The following is an 18,152-nucleotide window of genomic DNA, read 5'->3' as shown; positions in this document are numbered from 1 at the left end:
GGCAGTGATCACAGTTTACTGATGTGGGATTCAGTTAAAGATGTAACTAACATCAAGGGTAAAGGGAAGGGTTTTTGCTTTCATAAAGATAACCAGAGTGGTTTCAGGCCTCAATGAATACCTATGGAAATATTTACAAAAACTTGTATAAAAAATAAAATTAATCTAAAAGGAGTAATATTTGGTCCTTGTTTACAACAGAATTTAATGCAAAATATAAACCTATGGCACCATAATGGAAATGCTTTACATCATGTAGAGCTGAAATAAATTTATCAAAGAGCTATTAGTTTCTTGCAGAAAAAAATGAACTTCAAAAACAACAATATATACTTTTCCAGATCATAAATCAAAATATAAAATCAGTTTTATTTATATGAAAAGTGACAAAGGATGTTGCTAATGATAGCCTAATAATCCTCAGTATTTGCTGCTAAAATGGTCTTCATGGATGCTTAATATAAATCTCAGATTGTCCTTGAATAACATGAAGAGTATGAGCATAATCAGCAGCTTATTTCTTTCTGTATGGAATCTTTTTGAGCAATGTTTGGTAGCAGAGCCTGCTACAAGGCTAAGTCTTGTTTTTACAGTGGGCTAAGTAAACCATGGTTTTCCCACTATAAATCCAGAACAGAAATTAATTAATATTAATTATTAGTTAAATATTCATATTTATACAACTTCAATAAATTTAAAGTTCAATTAACATTAACACTGAGTACAGTTTCACACAGGAATTAAAGGAGATGTGGTTAATTAAAGGTAAGAAAATAATCAAAATTAAAAGTTCAATTAACACGAATTACATGTTCAATTACACTACTTATGTAAAGGCATATGCTTAACTGTTTTTAAAAAGAACAAGTTGTACAGACCTTTCATTAGGAGGACATAAAACAAGCCTTGGTGGATTTCCCAAATATTCATAGCAATAGGAAAACTGTGTATCACAAATGTTGATTAAACAATCTTTATCCTCAGCACTAATGTTATAACGAAGTTGGGATTGCCAAATAAAATCCAATGTACTTTCTACATTTTGAAACACCATCTTGGAAACAATATCCCTTGCATGGGTATCTAAAGTATAGAGGCTTGTAATTTTCATATAGTCATTCTTAGTAATATCTTTCTTACGCAACATATTGGTAAGGCTATTAATTTGTTGAATCTGGAAAAAAAAAAAAAATTGGATGAAATTAATAATTTAAAAAATCTATAAACAAATATTTTTTGATTTTTATATTTCTTGATATTAAGCTGGCACTGGTAAGTTTGGTGTCATTAAACACATAAAGGCATTGGAGTTTATTCCTGATTAGTGATGTACCTTAGTGGGAAAATTCTGGAAGCAAGATGGAATACACTGCTGAGCAGTATATTTTTGTGTAAAATAAAGAAGGGACAAGAATGCATACAGTGAATGGTTTCATGCTGATTATTAAAAGAGAATGTGTACAGGTATAATTCACATGCCATTCAATAACTGTAGTGATAGAAAAATTGCAATAAAGTCTGTGAATAGTCTTGGATCCATAGGGTCACATAATGAATGGTGTTTGCTTGAATAATAAACTCACACGTCTTATGTTTTTAATAATACTAAACTCACCAATGCCAATACAGTATATCAAAAAATATAAGCATTCAGACCTGCTGAATCATTTCTTTATTAAGTATTACATTAAAATTGTTCTTTTAGTGACATAGTGCATAAGTATATCAAAATGCAGAAAAGTGAAAATCTAAACACTTCAATCTGTGTAAATAAAATCTGTCTTTAATTTTTTAATGAGATATAGATAATTCTGTGACATTTCACAGTAATTCCTATACTACACAACATCAGTTTTGAATGCCCATATTCATTGATGTGTTAAATTATACAGTGTGTGATATACACACACAGTATAATTTAACTAATAACCTTATCCTGTTCTGCTATTTTTACAGTTACTGAATAACTGGTACAGGAATTTCAGTACCAAAATCTTATGGTAGGTTTTACTCTTTTCAAGTTGAAAGGCTCAAATTTTTGATTTTCTCTAAGCATTTTATTTCTTTCAGTAATCCAAAAAACAGATAAATATTGGATTACTAATAAACAAGATAAATATTGGATATAATAATAGCATATTACATAACTGAATACAATGATATGATATATATATATATATATATATAACTTTTCATAAGAATTTAACAGTAAAAAATATTATTAATTAATTAATTAATGGTATATGGACTAGGGACACTGCGAAATTTGAGCAGAAAGAACCCAACGGCCATAATGGATACATAAGTGGGGAGTATAAAGGTAGGTAGGTAGGTAGATAATGTTAAAGTGATAATGGAACTAAAATTGTAATTATGGAGAACAAAGAAGAGAAATATGATAATAATAAGTAATTAGAAGTACTTAATGCTGCATGTCCGAAGATTTCAGCGCCTTCATTTGGGACCAGCCGCCAAAATCAAAGGGAAAAAATGGCAAGAAGTACAGCCTCTGTTTCTGACATGAAATATATGCAGCACGTGGTATGCCCGAAAAGTTGTAGACAAGGGTTGAAATTTAAATTTAAGTCATAAGACGGGTATATTTCATGGCTGACTGAGGCAGAATGCAAAGATTAAAAAAAAGTAGGATAAAGGTCAAGTAGGTATATGATCGTAGAGAAGGTCTGTACTGCAGTGGAGGATAATAAAAAGTATAACATAAATCTGTTCTGAATTATTTATGGTATAAGCTAGTTATCCCATGTGAAAGAAACCGGAAAGTTAAGGAAATAATCAAAATTAAAATAGAAAAAAAATTAAATTACACTGGCTACCAGACATGTCATCAATTAGGAACTAAGTTAAATTATGAATGTATAATATGGGTAGGTATTAAACACATGAAGTAATGCATCGTTTAGGCGAGAAGAGTGTTTACAGCAGAAAAGGAGTATCTTGATTATTGCTTTCAATAAAATAATGGCTTACGAGAAATAAAAATACAGAAAGGTAGAAAAGAATAAAGAATATGGAAGAAGACACAAATAGATCGTGCTCGGGCAGTTCATCGTTGCTATTCTGGTTCCTATAGTAGGACCCTGAACATGTTCTGTGAGCATACTTCAGTGTTTAAGTCAGTAAAAAGGTAAAGTGCAGCCATTATCAACCCACTGCAGGATGGAAGCCTCCTCAACAATTCATGCTGAGGGAAATGGACCATAATCTGCCACGCTGGTCCAGTACGTTGGCAGATCGACCGTATTCAGCAGTCAGCGGCTTGAACCCCGGTCTACTCAAAGAGCGTGTGCTACTGCACTCCCGTTCCTCACCACTCAGCTACAGAGGCCTTCTTTAAGTCAGTAGCACTTCCTAATTCATTTCACAAATATACGTGGTCTCAATTCTAATCTCGGTGATGTCCATTTCCACTTGCAGTCTGCCAAACCCCATGTACTTTTTCTGACAGAATCTCAGTTATCGGTTGATTCAACTACTGCTCATCTCAGATGCCCAAATTATTCGCTGTATGATTCCTTTCACCTCAAAGGTGGTACTTGTGCATATGTCCATTCTGATATTCCCTGTCAGAGACTTGGCAATTTGGAATCTCCTCTCTTTGATCTTCTCTGGCTTAAAATATCTCTACCTCATTGTGTGAAATTCATCTGTTGTCTCTACCGTTCTCCCAACTCCACTAATCACTTGGAGCTCTTTGACTTCCTCTCTTTGCAACTTGACTTTCTCCAGTCCAACACAACTCCAGTTGGCTGCCGTTTTCTAGTCACACCAACCCAGCAGGTTGAGATGCTGAGGTTTTTGCAATTACTAATGACCTAGCACAGATTGTTCATTTACCTACAAGAATACCGAACAATCCTAATCATACAGCCAATATGCTTGATCTTTTTCTCACAAACAACCCTTCTAAGTAAATGGTCGAAGTGAGAGGTCCTTTAGGCACTTCAGATCACAACTTGGTGATTGTCTCTTCTCCAATGGAACCTTTATCTCATGGCTATCCAATCTCATATTGTTTGGCATTACAAGAATGCAAAATGGGATGACCTGCGAGACTTCTTTTCTTCTTTTCCTTGGTCGGATTACTCTTTGAAAACTTCTGATGTCAATGTTTGATCAGATCGTGTCAGTGAAATTATTCTTGCAGGAATGGAATCCTTTATCCCACACTACATTTTAAAATCTCGTCCTTTATCTAAACCTTGGTTTTCCAATAAATGTGCTAAGACTGTTCAAGAGAAGAATGTTGCATATCGTAATTGGCTTGTTTCTAATTCTTCAGTTTCATTTTCTGCCTACACCAAAGCTCGCAACAATTGTAAAGCAGTTATTAATCAGTCCAAACTAGAGTTTGAACAGGCTAAGAGTAGAAAACTTGCTTCTTGCCCTAATGGTAGCCGAGCATTCTGGTCTCTTGCCAAAGCTATTGGCCGCACCTTTTGCCCATCTCTGCTCCCACCTCTGTCCAAACCAGATGGTTCTGTTGTCACTTCAGCCAAGGATAAAGCTGACCTGCTAGCATCCCATTTTTCTTCCAGCTCATATATTAATGATCTTGGAAAAACACCTCCCACCATTTCCAACACGCTCCATTCAATGCCTCCTGTGATCTTCCATCAAAAGGATATCAGAAGGATTTTGATGAATCTTGATGCTAAGAAAGCTCCAGGTCCTGATGGTATTTCTCCACTTGTTCTCAAAACCTGTGCTCCTGAACTTACTGCTATTCTTTGCTGCCTTTTTTCACTTTCTTATTCCAAAGGTGTTTTTCCTTCTGCTTGGAAATTTGCTCATATCCAGCCAGGTTTTAAATAGTTAAATAAATAGTTAAATAATTTTCTAATAGTTAAATAAAGAAACATCAAAGTGGATAAGGGTGGGAGGAGGGAACTAAATTAAGAGAAAGTTTTGTGAAAAGAGTACATACCTAAAATTTTAAATAATACCTTAAATAAAGCCAATACGGCATAATTTACAAACCAACTATATATACAGTAAACCCCCGCTATTCGCTGTATCTGTATTCGCGGTTTCGCGTATTCGCGATTGCCGATTTAATATAAAATGAAACCTAAAAAAAATGTGAATTTTAAAGTGCCGTGAATATTTTCCGCCATAAAAAAACATGGGCGTGGCTAAAATTATCTTTTCCGGTCAAAACAGCACTCAGTGGGTGGGGGGGGGAGAAGAGTGACAAAATCGCGAGCGTGAATGTTTCTCACTAATCCTTGTTCAGTATATGTTATCCGCTTGTCATGGAAGGTTTCGTCGTTTGCTTTTAATTTATATGCTTATAAAGTGATATGCATACAAAAATGATAAATCTACCGTTTTGCAGTGTAAAACAGACTTTTTCGAGTGTGTTAACGGAAGAAAGTGACTTTATTGTGGACAAGTTCTTTCCAACCCCTACAAAAATATGGGCCGACCGGGCTAGCCAGGTGGGTAAAGTGCCTGCCTGGCAACCCAAAGGTCCCGGGTTCGATTCGAGCCTCTGGCTTGGATCAAAGTACTGCAAAAACCTTGGGAGGTGCATTATGGCCACAGAAGCCTATGCGCCAACAACTGCCAAAAAAAATAAAAAAAATATGGCTACGAATAACAAGAGAATTGTGAAAATATCAAAGAAGGTGATGACATTAGCGAATAAAATTGAGTTATTAGATAAAATTTCTAATGGTGAAGGTGTCTCCTCAGTGGCTAAACATTATAAAATCAATGAGTCAACGGTACGATCAATCAAGAAATCGGAAGAAAAAATCTGCCATAGTGTCCGTGAAAACGCGCTAATTGCTTCAAAAATTCGCTCTGTAACTCGTGATGTTAAATCAGAAAAAATGGAAAAAGCTTTAAATCTGTGGATAGAAGACCGGACTCAAAATAAAATTCCGTTAAGTTCACTCATCATTCGTGAAAAGGCAAATCTCCTTTATCAACACTTTAGCGAAACTGGTGATAGCACTGGCGGGATAAGTTTTTTTGCTAGCAAAGGCGCTGGTTTGAAAGATTTGTTTGAAATTTCTAATAAATATTACATTTAATATTAAATTGTTTCTAATTTTCATTTCGATGCCATATGCTTGCAGTCCATGATATTGACTGGAACTTGTGGGTTGGGCACTCACACACTAGTCAGACTTTTGTGGATTTATTGGATGATTGTTTTCTGCAGCAGCATGTTCGAGAGGCAACCAGAGAAAGTAATACTCTTGATCTGGTTATCAGTAGTGATCATTCATGTATTAGGAATTTGCAGATAAAAGAACCACTAGGTGGCAGTGATCACAGTGTACTGACGTGGGATTTACTTAAAGATTTAATTACCATCAGGGGTAAAGGAAAGGGTTTTTGCTTCTGTAAAGGCGAGTACAGTGGTCTCCGATAGTTTTTAAATTCTGTACAGTGGGATCAACTGACGATGTTACCAACAGTAAATTCTAAGTGGGAAGCATTCAAAGAATTAATCATGGAAGCTACTAAAAGGTTCATACCTATTACGAAATATTGTTCAAGGTTTAGGCCTAAATGGTTGTCAAATGAACTAATGAGACTCGTAACAGAGAAGAAAAATGCATGGGATGCATATAAATTATCAAGCGACTTAGAAGCCTATGGCAGATATAAGTTAATCTGTAATCAGGTCACAAAGGAGGTTCGGCAGGCGAAGGCAGATTACGAGAAATCCTTGGCAAAAGATGCTAAGAAAAACAGCAAGGATTTCTTTACTTATATAAACTCTAAAAGGAAGGGGATGAATCTGATTGGTCCACTTGACATCGATGGTTCGACTGTTGATGATCCTGCTCAGATAGCAAACAAACTGAATGAGTATTTTGCATCTACATTCACACGTGAGGAATTATTAAGGTTTGAAAATGGCAGAAGGTTATCAAATTGTAGCAAGATACTTAATGATTTTGTAATAACTGAAAGCAAAGTGGAGGAGAAATTGTTGAAGTTAAACGTAAGAAAAGCACCTGGGGTGGATGGGATCTATCCAGTTATATTAAAGGAGGCGGCGAAGCAACTAAGCAAACCCTTAGCCATAATTATGAGAGCATCCTTGGACTCAGGGGAGGTTCCCACGGACTGGAGATGTGCAAATGTATCCCCAATTCACAAAGGGGGATCGAAGGGTGACACGAGTAAATACAGACCAGTTAGTTTAACTTCTGTTCCGGGTAAAATAATGGAGTCACTGGTTAAAGATGCATTGCAGGATCATCTAGACAAGACTGCAGCAATAATTCAGACACAGCATGGGTTTGTTAAGGGAAAGTCTTGTCTGACAAATTTGATAGGATATTATGATGTGGTTACAAAGGAACTGGATGCGAAAAATAATTTTGATATCATATATTTGGATTTCAGGAAAGCTTTTGACACTGTTGTGCATGGAAGACTATTGTACAAATTGGAGCAGAATGGTATTAAGGGTAAGTTGCTACAATGGATAAAAGGATGGTTAAGTGCTAGAAGACAGAGGGTGGTAATCAATGGGTGCTGCTCTTCTTGGACTAATGTTATTAGTGGAGTCCCACAGGGTTCGGTGTTAGGTCCACTGTTGTTTTGTATATTTATCAATGATATTGATGAAGGTATATCAGGCTTAATGTCGAAGTTTGCAGATGATACAAAGGTTGGCAGGGTTGTTAATGACAGTAATGGCAGTGTGCTACTGCAACAGGATCTAGATAATTTGGGCAGATGGGCTAAGAAGCGGCAACTGAAGTTTAACCTTGACAAATGCAAAGTACTACATATGGGCAGAAGTAACCCCAGAGAAACGTACCAACTGTGTGGTACTACACTTAAGGTGGTAGAAAATGAAAAAGACCTGGGAGTAATTGTGCAGGCAGATATGAAGTTTTCTGAGCAATGCAGACAGGCTGCCAGGGCAGGTCATGGGGTTTTGTCAATGATATATAGGAATTTTGCTAGCAGGGAAAAGGAGGTGATTATCCCTCTGTATAAGGCAATGGTCAGGCCACGGCTTGAGTACTGCGTACAGGTCTGGAGGCCTCATTTTAGGAAGGATGTAGATTTACTTGAGCATGTACAGAGAAGGGCAACAAGATTGGTGAGGGGAATGAAGGGATCCTCTTACCAAGAGAGGCTTAAGTTCTGCAAATTGCAGTGGCTGGAGACTAGGCACCTGCGCGGTGATCTGATTGAGGTACATAAGGGCTTGAATGGGTTGAGCACGCTGAATTCTGATGGGATCCTTCCACTTGTTCAGATTACGAACCTAAGGGGGCATAAATTCAAATTAAGAAAGGACAGATGTAGAATAGATGTGCGGAAATTTTCCTTTAGCCAGCGGGTGGTTAATTGCTGGAACAAACTTCCATCTGTCGTTGTGGAAGTTGATAGGTTGAATAAATTTAAGGAGGAACTGGACAGGCATTTGGAGGGAATGGTGTGATTTTTTTTTTTTTTTTTGGGTGATGCTGCATAAGCTCATACATTTGCTTTCTTGCATCACATGCCACTACTACTACTACTACTACTATGTACATAGTCATATTATGAAGGTACATATAATACATACATAGACAAAATTTTAGACTAGTTTTTCTTATATATTTCATACTTTGGAACGGAACCCCTTTATTACTATGGGAGCCATAACTCAGTATTCGCGTTTTCGGTATTTGCGACATTTCTCAGGAACGTAACCCCCATGAATAGCGGGGGTTTACTGTATATATATATATATATATATAAGGTCCATAAATTATTCACCCCTTTATAAGCCTTAATAAATTCATTATTTTAGGAGCAATCTTAAAACGGTTTTTGGCAATTAATAACACAACTCAAGAATTTTTTGTTTTAATTTAGTAGACTACCACAGTTCAGTCAATACTTCAGTAAACCAGAATTCAGCAAACTTCCATATGAGTCCATTAGTAGCATGCAAAACTTCAAGGCAATAGATGATTTCATACTAAACATTATGAAGCATGTCTTGCGTGATGGAAACTAATGTCTCTTCAATCCAGTGTTTTAATTCTGTGATGTTATTAACCTTCTTTGCATACACTCTGTCCTTTATGTAGCTCCATAAAAAGAAATTCAGAAAAATGGTCCAATCACATGGGTATGGGAGAAAGCACACCAAACATTTATCTCTAAACTATCGTGTTCAATAAATTCATGCAAATTTCCTGATCCCATATATGGCAATTGTGCTTCTTAATGATCCCCATATATGGCAACTGTGCTTCTTAATGATCCCCATATATGGCAATAATACTTCTTAATGTTTGGAATGAAATCATCTATTGCCTTGACAATCTGCATGCTACTAATGGGGCTCAAGTGGGAGTTTACTGAATTCTGGTTTACTGAAGTATTGACTGAACTGTTGTAGCTTACTTAATTAAAACAAAAATTTCTTGAGTTGTGTTATTAATTGCTAAAAAACATTTTAAGATAGCTCCTAAAATAACAAATTTATTAAGGCTTATAATGGGGTGAGTAATTTACGGACACCCTATGTATATTTGGTGGCTGAATGGATATGTATAAATGAGGGTGATCTGAAAAATAAGATAACACAGGTATTTGTTAGATTTTTTTAAACATGCCATTATGAAATCAAATGAAAACTGAGCTATAAGTGCAGTGTTTCTGAAAGATGTAAGAGATGGAACTGCTGTTCACTGTTTAAATCTGTTAGATAAAGCAAAATATGGTGCCACTAGAGATATGATCCAGGAATGTGTGTTTGTATGCAGAGGGAATAAAGTAAAAGAAATAGGTCTGTTTTTGGCATAATGAATTTAAGAAGAGGTGAGTGAAATTTTTGATGAATCAAGAAGTGACAGGCCTGTAAGATAAACATATAACAACATCAGGGGCACTAAGCAGGGTCTTTTTTTCAAACAAGCATCTAAAAAATTGGAATAATTATACAGAATGTTGGTTTCACCAAGTCAACAGTGTTATGAGATTGTTACTCAGCAAATTGGATTCTGTAAAGTGTGTGCATGCTGGGTGTTCAAGAAATTGACAAAACAGCACAAAGCAGCATGCACAGGGGTGAGTCTGCAGTTGTGCAATTGTTACTTTAAAGAAGGTAACAAATATTTGAACAGGATTTTGAAGAAAGAATGACAAGTGGGTGCATCATCACAGCCTGAAAATGAAATAAGATTAGTACAGGCCATAAGATGAAAGGAAGGTAGAATTTGCTGTATACACCAAAAATAAATAATAATAATAATAAAAAAAATAAATAAATAAAAATACAGCCTGCCAATTATATCATGATCCCAAGGACGAATGTGCAACATCACAGGTAGACACAGTCAACTCTGTGCATTTAGAAAGGAGGTGGTTGTGAGATGGGTTTCTCCATTTATCACAGAACAAATATCTATTAATGATCTTAATAATTTAGCATGGTTTAATCAATTCAATCCCTGTTTTATCATCCACACATGCATATAAATTACAATTTATAGTCTTTAATAAAAGGCTATTGTACTCTTGATAAACAGTGTTACAAATTTAATACTATTATATTTACCTATTTTCATGTAATCTTATTTTTATATTTTAGAGATTAAAAGTTTAACCTTCTGTGTTACAAGAGTTCAAAGTAGATTCATCTGAGGATAAGCATCTGCAGTATCCATTTCACTATCATATGGTCTTATAATATTATATATTATAAGACCAACTTGATTTTAACTTATGGAACCTGAATTGTGGAGCATTATTAAGCCACTGCTTATGAAGAGGAGTAATATTTAGGCCTCTATAGCTGAGTGTCAGGAGCAGGAGTGCAGTAGCACATGCTCTTTGAGTAGACAAGGGTTCAAGCCCCTGACTGCTAAATACGGTCGATCTGCCAACCGGCCATGACCAACATGGCAGATTATGGTCCGTTTCCCTCAACATGAATCGTTGAGGAGACTTCCATCCTGAAATGGATTGATAATGGCTGTAGTTTACCTTTTTTACATTTTAATTTTATAAGGAATATTTTCCAGATACTGTTATAATTATTATTTATGTATTTTATTATTATTATTGTTAGCCATATGGTGCAAGGAAGCCTAAGGCCCAGCCAAAAAAAAAAATTTCTGAGTTACCCTATGTGTGTGTGTCTGAGAGAGAGAGAGAGTCAGAAGTAGAAGGGAATCACCAAGAAAGGGAAAAAGATGATATCCAGCTCAGGAACCTGGGTGTGCCAAAGCCATACTCACCAGATGTGAGCCCGGTGTGTGTGTGTGTTTTTTGGCAATAAAGGCCTTTATACATCTTTTCTGTGTGATCTTATTTTTGTCTTATTTTTTATTTTTTTCAATTGAATATTAAATTTATTTAGAATTTTTCAAAATTTATTCAAAATACAAAACAAAACTAAACACAATAAAAATATGAATATTTTCAGCCTTTGAAATTCATTCATTCAATCATAATCATGGCAGTAATTAAAAAGAAAATGGCTACGTTCCAAACAAACAATTCTGTTTATATATTTCATACTTGTACCTTGTCATCCTATTCATTTTTTTTTTTTTTTTTTCACAAAAGTAACATTTTCTTTTGCAACTTATAATAGGGATTTCTTGATTCATTTTTGAACTACACCAAGTTATCCAACTGTTACTTTAAATGAATCATTGCCATCATGGATTTTTTCCATTAAGAGACAACTACAATATAAATCACTCTTACTTCGAGGTTACCTTTATAAAAGAGCATGACATTCTGGAACATATACCAGTGCCTTGATAGCATGTGCAACTCTCAGTAGTTAGGATGTTTGCACAAGTAAAAGAAAGGAAATGCCTCCATTTTGTCACTCGGAAAGACCCAGTAACCTATCTGCCCTCTAAAGATCAGTTTGCTTGTAATTATTTATATGGATTTTAAACTCCAAATATGGCAAAAAAAAAAAAAAAAGAAAAAAGAAAAATGAAACAACAACAAAAAAAAAACCAACTAATTTTTCATTATAAATTTATATTCTGTTGCATATTTAAATTTATTGACTTCACTTTTCTTTTGATAAATCCATCCCCACCCCCGATAATTTTTTTACGAAATTTTTTACTTTAAAAGCATGGGAGTAGCCACAGGTGTGCTCTGCTATCTCTGGTTTCCTAGTATTCCCCTTTTCTACATGTTTATAATCCTCCCAACTCTTGTTTCAAATAACTGCCTGTCTTACCGATGTAAAGTTTCGTACAGCTGCATATGTTTTTGTAAATAACATGTCTGCATCTAGTCATAGAAATTGCATCCCTCAGAAAATTGCTGACTTTATTTATTGGTTTAAAATAAGTTAAAACCCCACCAACTCCATATTTTTTGAATTATCTAATTTAATTTATTGATTTTTTTGAATTTGTCTCTTTTTTTTTTTTTTTTTTTTTATCAAGTGAAGTAATAGTCCTCTAATTATCCTTGTATGATTTTGCCAACCATGCTTTGTGAAAAAAATCTTTGGAGGTGTATTTAAGTTCCAAATTTAATTTTTTTTAGACTTCAAACTCTCATTGCTTTGTACATTAATGTTTTAATGATTCTATCTTTGATGTTCATGAGATAAATAATAAAATTACTTGAAACAACTAACTAAACTAATTTTAAATGAATATACAAAAATAATTTTAAAAAATGAAGAATGACAAACAATAAAAATAAAAAGACATGAATAAGAATACATAGAAAGTTAAAATCATGGAACATAATCAAACATAAAATAAGTTAAAATATCACAAGCATAAATGAAGTTTCATGAATGGGGACCTCTTTATCAAATAACTAGTGCATGGCACAATATGACATAAACAGCAGGACTGTAACATGACATGATGATACTTAAAAAAAAAATAAAATAAATAAAGGAGGAGGAGTTCAAAGTTAATAACTTTTTGAATGAATTTATCAGTTCTGATCTGGGCTCTATATTGTGAAATGTTCAGAGAATTACTGGTCAGGACCTGTAATTCTTCATTATGTTAATCCCTTTTTCCCACATCCAATTTACCATGGAATTAGAAGCAGACAATCCTCTTTCTCATATAGGAGATACATAACGTTGGGCATCGTGCCTACCAGGTTTTGCCATGTTCCAGTTCCATAGTATACAGGAATACTGAAATTTCAAAATTAAGCACAGATTTAATGAGGTGTGATACCCTTCTTGTGTTTTGGATAGGGTTCAGTTACAGGATCATGATGTCGGATTACAACAATATCCTTCTCTCATGACACTGAATTCCTGTATACAACATCCCACTATCTGGGATTTTCCAAGCATTGTGCCAGGGTATTACAGAACTACAGTATTAGATTATCATTATTAGCCGTATGGTGCAAGGAAGCCTGAGGCTTTTGCTGCACCTGGCAAAAGAAAATTCTGAGTAACCCTGAGAGAGAGAGAGAGAGAGAGAGAGAGAGAGAGAGAGAGAGAGAGAGAGAGAGAGAGAGAGAGAGAGAGAGAGAGAGAGAGAGAGAGAGAGAAGGAAATCACCAAGAAAGAGAAGAATGATCATATCCAGCTCAGGACCCTGGGTGTGCCAAGCCTATATTCACCAGATGTGAGCCCCTGGGGCTAGATGTGTGCAATTCTCCTGAAGGAAGTTCCACTCTCTCATTACTAATATAAAAATATGCAGTAAACAAACCATACAAAATGGATTTGTTTACTGCAGGTGCCTTGCAGGTGCAGTGGTGAATCTGACAGGAGATTGGAAGACTGATCCATGAACATGAGGAGGTTATTTATACTGCCAATTTTGCTCCACCACTGCTGAAAAGTGGTAGGGAAAAATTGAATGAACTGGAATAAAGACACCCACACTCAACCCATTATGAAATCCACTATCTTAAAATATGATGAGCGCCAGTGCACCTGGAATTTTGTTGAAATTCATGTAGTTTATCGGCACCAGATCCTGATCAGTTGTTTGTATTTTTTTTTAGCATCATAACTTCCTGGTTTACCCTCTATCACATGACAAACTTGCTATTTATGTTGCATTCACTAGTTAAGTGATAAAGAAACAGACTGCCTCGAAAACTTCTCATTCACATTTCTGATTTTAATTTATTTTACCTTTATTTAAGTTCTTTTTTTTTGTCCTCGCTTTTTCCCATTATATACGTCGTCAGCATTTAAAAAATTTTTTTTTATTGTTTTGGCATGAAATTTTTGCGGCCGGATGCCCTTCCTGACGCCAACCCTCACCCTTTATCCGGGCTGGGGATATGCAGTGGTCAGTCCCTGACCTTCAGCATCCTCAGTATTTGGTGGTCACGGGCTCGAACCCTGGCCTAATCAAGAAGCGCGTGCTACGCACTACTGCTCCTGCCCACCTGTCTACGGAGGCGCCTTACTAAAATCCAGATATAAAATAACAGAGTTGTTCCAAGCAAGGTCTCCCCTTCATGAAACCATGCACAGAGCCATTTAAGATGCCATTCTTGCTGAGATGGTCCTGTTTTACCTCTTTAACTATATATTTCCTAACCTTACCAGCAACAAAAGGCAAACTGATCACTTTTTCCATGTGGATTGGAAACACTGGCATTTCTCTAGTTAAAAGAATAATCCTTGAATCTAATGATCTCATTGGTTGTATGCTCACCTTTTAGTATGCTGCCTTTTAGTATAGAAAATAGCATATAGTAAAAAAATCGATTAATAGAGCTCCAGAAATACCTAAGCCCAAGGTAGTCTCCCTCATGTAATTAAGGCTTTGGTTTCCTCCTTTTGAACACCAAAATTTCTTTGAATATTACTCATTTTATGATATTCGATACTAGACTTCTGTAGGATCCAATAACCTTCGGTGTTTGGGATTACCATTAAAAATAATTAATTTATGGAAATGGAGAATTGATGACAATTAATGTACAATCTTTGTACTGTATCTTCATGTATTTTCTATTCTGTTATACACTTTAAATGAGCATACGCCTGTTATGCATATTATAGGATAATAATAAATATATAAATAAATTACTAACTCATGGAGATCACCTCTGAACCTTCACAGGTACTTCAGTTTGCTCAATTAGCAGTAACTTACACTGAATACAATTACAGCTTGCGTGATGTCCATTAGAATGTTGTGCATCCTACAGCTTCTAACAGTGAGGAAAATTTTAATGACAGGTGTTGTTTACATACCAATTCTCAGTGGCTGTGTGGAAAATATTCTCAATTTCCCAGCGAGTAATGCTACAGGAAACTTTATTTTGTGTAAGCTCAACCATGTATAGACAACATGTGCAAACAGCGAGTGCATCAGAGAATGGAACAAAGCTCCTTATGAATTTTTCCATGAACAGACACCTGAAAGAGAGCCGTCTAGATCTTCGCATTTATCTTAAATCAAAAATCGCTGAATTGGTGGCAACAGCCAATTGATTAACCCATTGCATTCTGTGGAACAACTGTTGTGTTTTATGCAAGGCCTATCAACACTTTAATTTGTACCAACTGTACTTAGGATTGCAGGTTATCTTCAAAGGACTATCTTATCGTCAAAAGCACCAAGTTCCTGTCGATGTTCTCGGCATCAAAAATGAGAAACAGAGAATTTGGAATGAATTTACCGATATGTGGCAATCACGATGGGATTCCAGTGCTACTGGTCAAGTCACCAGCTCTTTTGTACCACAATGTCATATATACTTACTGGGCTGGCTCCATCAACTCCGAACTATTTCAATTTGGTTTGTCTGACATCAAAATCTGCTTGTGTGGTGCTGAGGTGATCTTATTCAGTGATCTTATCGCTGAAACCTATACCATGACCACAGATATACACTATAAACTGCTGTTAGCAATTTTTCTGAAGGAAGTGAAATGGCACCAACAGAATATTCTCTATCATTCTCAACTCCACAACAATTCTACTCTGTTGTTTTCATCAAAAGAAAGCAACATTCCTCGAGTCTATCATCAGCTCAATAACAAGGAACCAACCCAACTCCCGCAGTCTATCGATATCTTTAGGAACTAACTTTACCTGCCATCTTAGTGTTATCATCTACGTTCCAGCATCCTTAATGTTTTTAATCTAAATCGTTTCAAAATGCACTGCCACACTCACCTTCTACTATCTTTTTTATATTCTTATTTTTTCTATTCCTTTCTTCCTTTAATTTTTTCTTCCTTTTTATTTATTTTATTTAATTTATTTTCTATTTTTTGCTGGTACCCCAGTTTGGGCAGATGTGGGTATGGGATTTGCTGGCACCCAGTGGTATAGTACTACCTCCAGTAGATGCGGTTTTCGGCCTTCTTCAAACAAACAAAGATTGTAGAGCCCACCTCTTGGTGGTTAGGAATACACTTAATTGTGGACCAGTTCCCCGTGGCATAGACGGACATTGGGAGACTTTCTATGTGATCGCCTTCCTGGCGACTAAGTGGCCAAAATCAACTAAACACATACTCACTGCACAAACATAACGCTACACACGGTTGGCCTTTTACAGAGTTTCTGTATCATCACAAAGCACCTGGGCGAAGTTGAACTCACGTTCTGGAGCCGCCGTACATAAGACACTATACATGTTTACATGTACACTGCTCCACAAAATTAACAGAACAAAATTTTTCATGGACAGTTTATTGTGAACAGTGTCACAGAAGGCAAAAATTGGATATATAGGCATCCTGGAATGCAAATTCCGAGTATCCAATAGAAATTGATCTACCATCTTACATAGCCGCACATTATACAAATTATTCATGCCTATAAAAGTACGGGTTGCGACCACATCACTTCATTCGCGTTTTGTGGATTGCTCAGTGGGATAGCCATTTCTAGTACTCAGAATGACAAGTCATCATCGTTTAAATGATTCTTTGAGTTGAAGGGCCGTAGGATGACTTGAAGATGGGCAGTCGCAGGTGGGGGTAGTACGTTGGCTTAATGTGTCACGTAGTGTCGTCTCGGCACTATGGAAGCAGTTTCAGGAGACAGGAACCATTACAAGACGGACTGGCCAAAGACACCCGAGGGCGTCAACTAGAATAGACCATTATCTGGCTCTAAGAGCAAGATGGAACCCTGCGATGTCCTGTTATACTCGCTTCAGGTTGCTTCTGCCACAGGTGAAAACATTTTTAACCGGACTGTGTTAAGGAAGCACCATTCAAGTGGACTCTATGCAAGGTAGCCAGTGGATTGTACTCCATTAACCAAAAAACCACTGAAGAGCTTGTCGAAACTGGTGCCATGAACATGTAACTTGGAACCCTGACAAATGGGATACAGTTCTGATCTTTGATGATTCCCGTTTTTGCCTACAAACATATTCTAGCTGTTATTTAATTTGATGACAAGGACGAATATGGTACCATGCTTCCAACATCAGAGAAATCGACACTTACAGTGGCGGCAGTGTTCTCCTGTGGGACGGTTGTTGTTGTTATTGGGTTTTTAGGAGCATCGGCGGCTAAGGCCATGTTACTCTGTGTATATTGTCTGTAAATTGCATGTGTCGATTTTCCGTCTGTTGGACGAAAAACCCAAGTTTCCTGAGAAAAAACCATGCTATTCTCACCTCAGACTGTGGGACAGAATAACGATCAACGGCCGTATCCCTCTTCATGTTTTTGATAGGGTTACTGTAACTGCACAGAGATACCGAGAACAGATACTCAAACCCTATGTGCCACTTTTTAGGGGTGGGGTTGGGCCAGATTTTCTTTTCATGCACGAAGACGCCATTGCACATAGAGCTCAAGTGATGGAGTCAGTGTCAAGGATCTTGACACTGAAGATATCCAACGACTGCCATGGAAAGCACGATCCCCACACTTAAATTGGATCGAACATGTGTGAAACATCCTTGGGCATCACATTGTACGAGCAGGGGAGCCTCCCGATCACTTGGTGAGCTAAGGTCAGCACTGGTGGAAGAATGAGATTTGTTGCTACAGAATCTTATAGACATCATTATCTCGAGCATGATAGCTGGATAGCACAAAAGCTGGATATCATCACTCTTCTCTTTCTTGGTGATTCCCTTCTCTCTCTCTCTCTCAGGGTAACTCAAATTTATTTTGACTGGTGCAGCATAAACCTCAGGCTTCCTTGCACCATATGACTAATAATAATAATAATTCAACAAGCATAAAGTCTTAA

General features: G+C 36.4%; 1 protein-coding gene across 1 annotated transcript in view; it reads right to left on the bottom strand.

The window, feature by feature from the left end:
- LOC150089496 (dynein beta chain, ciliary-like) overlaps positions 1-18,152 on the bottom strand; it is a 1,205,440-nt gene that overhangs the window by 751,917 nt on the left and 435,371 nt on the right. Inside the window, 1 exon segment of the mRNA XM_090390004.1 lies at positions 879-1,174. Within this exon segment, the coding sequence (XP_090246130.1) occupies positions 879-1,174 (296 nt within the window).

This window comes from Mastigoproctus giganteus, chromosome 2, assembly GCF_048544385.1.
Source record: "Mastigoproctus giganteus isolate SK-2022 chromosome 2, ASM4854438v1, whole genome shotgun sequence".
NCBI lineage: Eukaryota > Metazoa > Arthropoda > Arachnida > Uropygi > Thelyphonidae > Mastigoproctus > Mastigoproctus giganteus.
Note: the sequence above shows the minus strand (reverse complement) of the source record. Positions and strands in the feature narration are given on the sequence as shown.